General features: G+C 46.8%; 1 protein-coding gene across 1 annotated transcript; it reads left to right on the top strand.

Annotated features, from left to right (window-relative positions):
* The first annotated feature begins 1,339 nt into the window (after window positions 1-1,339).
* FSCN3 (fascin actin-bundling protein 3) lies at window positions 1,340-6,766 on the top strand. The gene is made up of 6 exons (XM_016125972.2): window positions 1,340-1,647; window positions 2,684-3,380; window positions 3,717-3,835; window positions 5,441-5,600; window positions 6,065-6,235; window positions 6,561-6,766. Exons 1-6 carry the CDS (start codon window positions 1,504-1,506, stop codon window positions 6,764-6,766), a joined length of 1,497 nt encoding a protein of 498 aa, XP_015981458.2. The 5' UTR covers window positions 1,340-1,503.
* The last annotated feature ends 2,724 nt before the right edge of the window (window positions 6,767-9,490 follow it).

The raw sequence follows: 9,490 nt of genomic DNA, 5'->3' as shown, positions 1-9,490 counted from the left end.
CATGGTGTTGTCTGTAGCCTGGAAGCTTGGGGCTGGGTTATTGGGTGAAAAGACAATATTGGAGAGACTCAAAGACTAAGGCTGCAGGGGCAACCCCCCTCTCCCCAAGCACACACACACCTTGCTGCCTTCATCTAACTCAGCTTCTCCCAACTTATTCTTGCGTCTGGAAGTGCTTCAGGGGTTCCAGTGGGGCAAATCCCATTCTTTCCCCAATTCCAAGGGACCTTTGCTGAGGGTAACAGGCTCTACTTCCATGCTTCCGTATACCACATAACTTTCTTTTCCTATGCATCTACTAGCTGGCCGTGGTTCTTAATGATTTCTATACACATTAAAACTTGAGGGGGAAAGAAAATTTGTTTAAAATGAGGTTCTTGAGGCATGCTTAGAAAAAGCGATTCATCAGGACTGGTCTGAAGCCCAAGAATATGCATTTTTAAAATCACCCAGGTGATTCTGTGGTCTATTAGCCTTATTTTATCAAACTGCATTAAAGTTCCTCACTGTGCACCACTGGGACTCATCTTACCTGGAAAGACCCCATCCATGCAGAATAGGAATCAGGGCTGTGGGCTATTCTCCAGGCATATTTCCCTCCGCCAATTTCCCTTTGCATCTCACCAGAACTTAAAACCCACCATCACCACCATTTCTTTCCGCCTTTCTTTGTCAGTTTCTCCAGGTTGTGGGCTGGTTTTCTCCATGATCTTTGTAGGAAGTGAGTCCAGTGGCCAATGGACAACAGACTCTGGGGGTCTGGCTGGTATTGTCAGGCAGCCCTACCTGTATGCCCAGCAGCAGAGCGGCTGGAGCTTGTGTCAGGGTGTTCCCCGCCCAGGCCATTCTCTGCCCTGCTCCTGAGCCAGTCCTTCCTGATTACTATGAGTAATTTGATCCTTGCTGGTTATCTATCTGGGGTTTCCTCACCCTCCTTGAAAAGTACCTTCTGAGACATTTTGGTGTCATCCTCCCAAGGGCCATAAAAGTTAACATATTTTTCTTGGATATTGTGAACTCCAAAAACACTTTGAGTCCCAAGGGAGCCAGGCAGAACCCATTTCCTGGGAGGCAAGGGGTTGGTTTCAATCCTATGATTAAAAAGAAACACGTGAAGAAGAGGAGGGACTTACCAGAAGTCACAAGTGGTCCCGGGCACAGGCTGAGATTCTGATTCTCTGTCTTAGCTCAGCCAGCCCCGGTTCCTAGAATGGTGTGGGAAGCTAACGCAGGAGGCCTGAACCCACTTCCTCTGGGCCACGGATTGGTATTGCTGGGCCAGTGCCCTTTCCCCATGACGGTGGGATGAGAGGCAGCCCTCAGTCACAATGCTCTTGGGTCACAGTGGTGCTGGGCCCTAGGCCGGCCCCTGCCTGGAAAGTTCCCTCTGGGAACGTCTTGCGGCGGGTACTTTGGCCTGATTCCAGGCCCTATGGCCTGTGGAACCTCACCACTGGGGGGAAGGCTGGGCCGGACAGAGTCATCACCTGTGGTGCCGGCCCCATGGATGAAGTGGAGTGGATGCAAAGACGACCCAAGCCAGAAGACCTAAGGGTTGGGCTCATCAGCTGGGCAGGATCCTACCTCACTTACGAGGCATATAAGAGTACAGTCACTGCTACTGCAAAGGGTTTGGGCCGGAGACAGGTAACGAAGCAAACCTGTACTGGAACCATTTTTCCTATTGACTAAGCTCTGTGTGTGTGTGGAGGGGGTGGCGGTGGGGGTGTGTGGGGAGGTGCACTCTCAATTACTTTCCCAGCCTCTGCCATTGCCAGACCAAGACCCTTCTACCCCAGACTCTTACTCACAGATCTTCATTGCTCCATATCCCCCTCTAGATCTATTCCAGGTAAAGCCTCGCCCCTGGCCTTGCTACTCTGTCTTGCTCTGGCTGCCCCGCTACCCTCCATATCAGCACAGAGTGGTTGTGTCATCATAAAGAGGAGAGATAGAAAGCCCAGGCTGGAAGGCAGAATTGTGGGCTTCCAGGGGTAGTTGGACCAGTGGAGTCATCACAAGGCCTGTATATCTGTTCTGGTTGTAGTTTGAGAATGGGGTACTCTAGAAACCCTGGCAGAGAGTTGGTTCTCATTTTTAAAGAGGGATGTAGGCACATTCGGGATGGTACTACAGAGTGAGGCAGTAGCAAGTGCCTCCCAATTCTAATAGAGTCGATTGCATCTGAAGCGAATGATTGTATGTTAGATGTTGCGCTCCCAACCTCATCCCCAGAGCCCCGGTCTGCTTGTAAGAGGTCTTGCTTTCTTCCTGCCATGTAGGGGGGGTGGCTTTGGGGGATGGAGATATTGGCCAAGTGTGCTATCCAGGGACAACAGTGGGAGAGAAAGAAGTAAGACAAACTACAATATTTCTTAAGAAATTAGACATTGAAGGAAGTGGTCAAGGAAGAGAGAGAGGTTACCTTCTGTCAGTTGGAGGAGTTAGGCATGTAGAATTTCTCTTGGGATCTTGAGAAGCCCTATGGCTCCAGTGCTAGCCCTGAAGTCTTTTGATAACTGTTGGATGAGAGAGCGGAGGAGCCAACAGCAAAGAGGCCAATGTGGAGGGGAAGTTGGTTGGTCTCGGTGAAGGTGCTGGGGTGATGCCAGGAGTGACGCAGGGCTGCCCTGTCTAGTCACTTGGAAGTACTGATTCCCCCTTCTCCCTCCCAATGCTTCAGACCTGGGAGGTCCTGGTGAGCAACGAGCACGACACGCAGGCTGTGGTGCGACTAAGGAGCTTGAAGGGCCTCTACCTTCTGTGCGAGGCAGATGGTACTCTGTGCTACGGCCGGCCGAGGAGCAGCCACCATGGATGCTTCTTACTCCGTTTTCACCGAAACGGCAAGTGGACCCTCCAGTGTATAATCAGTAGTCGCTATCTGGAGTCTGATGGCGAGGACGTGTTCTGCAACTCCCGGGTCCTCTCAGCTTACCACATGTGGACCCCCCGGCCAGCCCTGCATGTCCACGTGGTCCTCTACAGCCCCCTCAACCACTGCTACGCCAGGGCTGACCCCACCACGGGTCGAGTCTGGGTGGACGCACCTGTTCCCTGCCTGGAGGAATGTGGCTTCCTGTTGCATTTCCAAGATGGATGCTATCACCTGGAGACCTCTACACACTCCTTCTTGTCCCACATAGACCGGCTGGTTTCCCAACCTTCAACACAGACAGCTTTTCATATGCAAGTGCGGCCTGGAGGGCTCGTGGCACTGAGTGATGGAGAAGGAGGCATGTTGTACGCACAGGGCCCACGCCTGCTCCTGGCCCTGGGCTCCAATCCCCATAGGGGCGAGGAGTGGTTCATCTTGCAGCACTGCCCGACCTGGGTCAGCCTCAGGTCAAAGTCTCGGAAGTTCCTCTCCATCGTCTACGGCAAGTGCTTGATCCAACACAGCCCTAGGAGGAGGGAGGGCTGGCTGCTGAAAAAAAAAAAATGTGTTTGGGATCAGCAATGATTGGGAACCTGTTCATAAAGAAGATCTTGGGTCCTAAGAGAATCTCTGTGCTGTAGAGAAGGGTGATAAAGCAGGGGCATGGGCTTTAGGGGAAAGTGGCCTTGGTCTTCTCTAGGATACTACGATCCACCAGAAGGTGATGAAGGCTGAGGAGAGAAAGCAGAGGGAACCCCAGCCATGAAACATGGAGGAGGGGCTGAGACTGAGGGTAAGACCAGACTCAGGGTTCTTATGGCATGTTCTTCCTCTGCAGATGCTGAGGTGTATGCTGCCTCTGAGCACATAACCCCAATGTCACTGTTCCAGTTTGAAAGTGACAATGAGAACCACAACTTGCAGCTTCGTTCAGCCAATGGCTACTACCTAGCCCAGGTAAGACCTTGGCTTTCTGAGCAAGACAACCCTTAAGCTCTGGGTTCTCCCTCTCTGGACACACTTTCTCCTTCTTCAAGGAAGATGACCAGATGGTGAGGTAAACCATAGGGGTCCCTGTCAGTAAACATTTATTTGCACCCAGTGGGCCTATATTCATCTAACAGGGCCTCTTTTAAAAAAATCAACTTTATCGAAGCATAACTTACATATAATAAAATGCACCCATTTCAAGTGTACAATAAGTTTTGACAAATGTACATACCTACACCACCATGCCTCAACCATTTCACAAGTTAGAGAATATTGCTGTCACCACAGAAATCCCCTCTTGCCCCTTTCCAGTCAGTTCCCTTCCAGCCTTGCTCTCCCCACTACCACTAATATGTAGTCTATCACTGTAGATTACATTTCTCTACTCCAGAATTTCATATAAATGGAATCATAATAGTACAGTAGGTATGCTTCTTTCACTCAGCATAATGTATTTGAATTCATCCATCATGTCGTATGTATCAGTAGTTCATTCCTTTTTATTTCATAATACTACTCATAAACACAAGCATAATTTGTTTATCTATTCACTTGTTGATGAATATGTGAAAGTTTCCAGTTTGGAACTATTATGAATAAGTTGCTATGAATATTTATGCATGGGTCTTTTTGTGGGCCTATATTTTCAGTTATCTTGAGCAAATACCTAGGGTCACAACTACTGGGTCATGTGATAAATGTGCATTTACCTTTATAAGAAAATGTCAAATAGATTTCTATAGTAACTGTACCATTTTACATTGTCACCAGTCATGTACAAGACTTCTAATTGCTCCACATCCTCATCAACACTTGGTGTTGTCTGTCTTTTTAATTTTAGCTACTCTAATTGGTGTGTACTGGCATTTTATCATGGCTTTAAATTGCATTTTCTTTATAATTAATAATATATGAGCATCTTTTCATGAGCTTATTGGCCATTTATACATTTTCACTGTGAGGTATCTGTTCACATTTTTGCCCATTTGTTACTGGGTTGTTTGTCTTTTTATTGAGTTGTAAGAGTTCTTTATACGTTCTAAGGTCTTCAAGTCCTTTGCCAAACATATGTATTATAAATGTTTTCACCCAATCTATGGCTTGCCTTTTCATTTATTAGTCATGTCTTTTGAGCAGCAAGTTTTAAATTTTGATAAAATTCAATTTCTCTGTTTTATAAAGTGTTAGTGCTTTTTTTGTCCCAAGAAATCATTGCCTACTCCCATTACAAAATTTCTTCTTTGTTTTCTTCTAGATGTTTTATAGTTTAGCTTCACTTTTATGGCTATGATCCATTTCAAAATGATTTTAAAGTTTGGGCTGAGGTTTATTTTTCTCTATGTGGGATATCTGGGTTCCTTTTGATACTGGGCTCTGGAATACAGCACAGACTGAGGAAGTGGAGAGCTGAGGTCACAATACGTTTTCCAAAAAGCATAAAGCATACCTTGGGAGAATAAAAAAGGCTAGCGGGTGGGATGTGGGGAAGCGAGTCTAGGAATAAAAATGATGGGAAAAAAGCTGAAGTTTTAATTCCTTGCTTTCCTTCTCTGTTCCCAATGTTCTCTGCAGAGGCGCCATAGGACAGTGATGGCTAATGGGCACCGGCTGGAGTGTGACACCCTCTTCCATATGCACTGGAATTGTGGCAGGATCATGCTGCAGACTACCAGTGGACGCTTCTTGAGCATTGCACACGACGGCCTGCTGATGGCCAATGCCACCATTCCAGGTGAGCTAAGCAGCCCTCCAACCAGCTTATTCCAAGTCAAAGATGCTTTCAGAGGGAGCTGGGATATACTGGAATGAGCACTGGAGTCGGGGGCAGAAGTTTTGGATTTGTATCCTTGCTTAGTCACTGAATTTTTGTTGTCACTTGGGCAAACCACCCCTGAGAGCTGCGGTTTCATTGCTTTCCTTATCAATGAAGATGATTGATATTCAACCTGCCTGCCTCACAGGATTATCATGAGGATTAAATAGATTCACACATCTCGAAGGAAGAATATTAAAATTGCTAAGTGCTTTCACAAACATTCCACAAGCACCTAGCATAAGACCTGTCACATTATAGGTGTTCACTGCATGTTAAAATATTGACAACTCATTTCTGCAATTAGCATCTCCCTTCCTGCTTCTATCTGGGAAAGCGTCTAGAGGCATCCCACCCAGATAATTCCTTCCTATTTCTTTCAGGCCCAAATGAGGAATTTGGGATTCGATTAGCCAACCGCCCCTTCCTCGCATTGCGAGGTCGTTATGGGTATGTGGGCACCTCGTCAGAACAAGACCTCATGCACTGCAACATGGATCAGCCCGACTGCATTCACCTGCTGCCCTGCCGCCAGGGCATCTACCACTTCCAGGGTGAGTAATCGTCCCCACCCTCAGTTCACAGTCCAGCCCCGCCTTAGCCCCCACTCAGACCTCAGGGCCTACCACTCAGGGGCTGTTCATCATAAAAGGAAAAACAGAGTTTCTGTTTGTGTCCACACTTCGTGGCCCCCAGAGTGGGTTGTCAGAACAGAAACCAGCCTTCTGTGTTTCCATATGGGGAATCTGTCAATGCAGGTAGGTAGGGCAGGGCATCCAGGGCGGTGGCGTGTCTCCTGGGAGCCTCCTCAGAGGCTGCACTGCTGGGGGCCCCCCTCCTGAATGGCCCACCGACCTGAGTGAGCTCTTCCCTCCCCAGCACAGGGTGGATCCTTCTGGTCAATAACATCCTTTGGCACCTTTCGCCCTTGGGGGAAGTTCGCCCTCAACTTCTGTATCGAGCTTCAGGGGAGCAACTTGCTCACGGTGCTAGCACCCAATGGCTTCTACATGCGATCCGACCGAAGTGGTACCCTGTTGGCAGACAGCGAGGACATTACCAAAGAGTGTATTTGGGAATTTTAGGTAAGGCACAATGGGTAAGGGTCTGGCGTGGGGGAGCAGGAGCTGAGAGGCAAAAAGACAAAGGAAGCGAGTGGGGAGGCATGTAAGACCAGAAGGCTGACTTCTGTTTCATGACTTGATCAACTCCAGACATTTATTCCAAATCTGTGTCTTTCTCTCAGGGATTCTAATCCTAGATGAGCTGGAAAGAAGAGAAATCAGATCCAGATTTCTCACTATTGTGCTACACTGACACATGTGTGTGCCAGCAAGCCTACAAGGGACAGGACGAGGTGTACCTGTGTATCTGTCTCTCTTCGTCAAAATGCAGACTTTTGCCCATTTTTCAGAAAGAGTGATATTGAGGACATACTTTCTACACTATGTATTTCCTGTTTTTACCCCTGGATTCCTGGGGTGCTAATGGCTCCCAGATATTTGTCTGCAGCCTTGACCCTTCTCCTGAACTCTAACCTCATCTCTTTCCAACTTCCTGATTGACAGTTGACTTCATCCTGCCATTCCTTCAAAATCAGCCTTCCCATCATCCCCTCCACAGATTATTCTTCCTACTGCCCCCTGGCCATCTAGGGCATTGCCATCCTCCCAGACCCTCAGGCTTAAGGTCTCAGCACCATTTCTCCTTCCTCCACTTTTGTTCCCTTGGCCAAACCCTGAAAATTGTTGGCTACTTCCTTAAAAACACCTCATGAGTGCTTGTTCCTTTTTAATAACAATTACCACAAGTGGTTCCAGCCCTTTCACCAAAAGCCTGCATTGCAGCAAGGGCTCCCCAGCAGCACTTCCTGCCGCCAGAAGCGTCCCCACCTAATCTGTTCTCTACAGGAGTTTGAGTCCACTTTCCTAAAATGCTACCTCCGTGCCATCACTCCCTGTTCAAAGCTCTTCAGGGCAGGCACCTCACTGCTCTTACACCTGTTCCTTCACAATTCACCTCTCTCTCCTGGCTTGGAAAGTCATGAGGATGTTGTAGAAAAAGCTTCGACATCATACAGACCTGGAACCAAAAGCTGGTAAGGCTTGGTCCTTCCTAGCTCTGTAACCTTGGGAAAATTGCTTTAACATTTTTAAGCCTTGGTTTCTTTACCTGTAAAATGAGAATATCTTCTTTATAGAGTGGTATTAAGGTTAAATGACAATATGAACCTAGGTGTAGACCCCCAATATATGTTCACTCCTTTCCTCCATCTTCTACCAATATTCTATAGAAACTCTTTACTGTGGCCAAACTGGGAAACATAAAATGACACCCCACTGGGCCTGTTTTTTGATCTTTTCCACGAAGGGTTTGGACTGAACTAAATTTCTCAGGCTCCTTCCAGGCCTGACACCCTAGTAGACAGTGCGTCGTCTACTAGGTTAGGAGCTCATTTCTGGACCCAGAACTGAGTTCTAATTAGATTTGTATCTATTAAACTTGTTTGACCTTGGGCAAATGAACTTCTGAAAGTCTGCTTTTCATGGGTAAAATGGGAGTATTTATCTCATAGGATTTGTTGTGTCACATGAGATGATTGTAAAATGCTTAGTAAACAGCCTGGCACCCAGTACATTCTCACTCTATCAGAAGTCTTTCTCAATCCAGTTTGAACTCTTAGTCAGTTTTGACCTGTTTACTGCAGTCTCCTATGAACTCTGAGGGTATTTATTCACCATTAATTTGATTTTAAAAAGTAATTCCTGCTGTCTTTTCCTATAACTTCACATGTCTATGTAATCATTCATCAAGAATGGGACAGATCATTTTATTCTCTCTCTTCGCAAAGGACCTTACTAAGATTTTCCCTCAAAGCCAGAGATCAGAAAATGACTGACTGATATTTCTTCTTCCTTCCCCAGACCAATGGAATGTCACCTACCAAAATCCAATTCCTTCAAGAGAAACTACTACACTAAACGGAACAGGAACTCCAGAATCAAGATCCATGAGAAGAATATCTGTTACACAACTTCTCCTACCCAGTTTAGCGAAACACCTGTTTCTAGCAATACATCACAAAAGGCCATCCCCAAGACCCTGGTGTGCATCTGACTCAGTACACAGTAGGGTCTGAATGAGGGATGGGGATGGGTGAGACTGAGGCTCTAAGCCACTCCACATTCCAGCCAGAAATGGGGAGACCACGTGGTACCCACTTCTTCTATTGATCCTCCCCACTCCCACCAGAACCATTAGACTTTTCCCAGTGATACCATGAGGAGTCAGTCTTGCCTTGAAAGATTCAGAATCCAGATATGACTGAATGTCTTTTTGGTTTAGAAAGAATTACAGATTCATAATTCTGTGGGCACTGCACAATGGTAATAACTCCTTATGCCTATATAGCTCCCCTCCTCCCCACCAACCCACAACCCCATGAAGTTTTCATATCATCCCACCTTATCATTACCTTTGAGCCAGTCTGTCGGGCACAGCAGGCACTTTCCCCATCACTGCCCACCTTTTACAGGGAGCTGGAGTGGTTTGCCCAAGGTCGCAAGGCCAGGACCTCTGACTCAATTCTTCAATTAGAGTGGACGCTGATGTCCACTCCTCTTTCCATCAAAACAGAGCTTCCAAAGTGACTGTCATTCTTGCACTGTCTTCATAACTTTGATGTTTATCTACCTACCATCTGCGCTATTAATGTTTTTAGTGACATAGACTCTTACATACATTTATTTAGAAAAATTTTTCTAAGAGTTTATTTGAGCCCAAGCTGATGACATATGCTGGGGAGCAAG

Source organism: Rousettus aegyptiacus, unplaced genomic scaffold, assembly GCF_014176215.1.
Source record: "Rousettus aegyptiacus isolate mRouAeg1 unplaced genomic scaffold, mRouAeg1.p scaffold_m13_p_13, whole genome shotgun sequence".
NCBI classification, from domain to species: Eukaryota; Metazoa; Chordata; class Mammalia; order Chiroptera; family Pteropodidae; genus Rousettus; species Rousettus aegyptiacus.
The sequence above is the reverse complement of the archived record's forward strand: the minus strand, read 5'-3'. Positions and strand labels throughout refer to the sequence as shown.

Bases quoted from the DNA above. Each gene is read 5' to 3' on its own strand.
- FSCN3 (XM_016125972.2), top strand. From the start codon at position 1,504: ATGGATGAAGTGGAGTGGATGCAAAGACGACCCAAGCCAGAAGACCTA. The intron at 3,381-3,716 runs GCAAGTGCTTGA...CTTCCTCTGCAG, and splicing joins GTTCCTCTCCATCGTCTACG to ATGCTGAGGTGTATGCTGCC. The intron at 3,836-5,440 runs GTAAGACCTTGG...TGTTCTCTGCAG, and splicing joins ATGGCTACTACCTAGCCCAG to AGGCGCCATAGGACAGTGAT.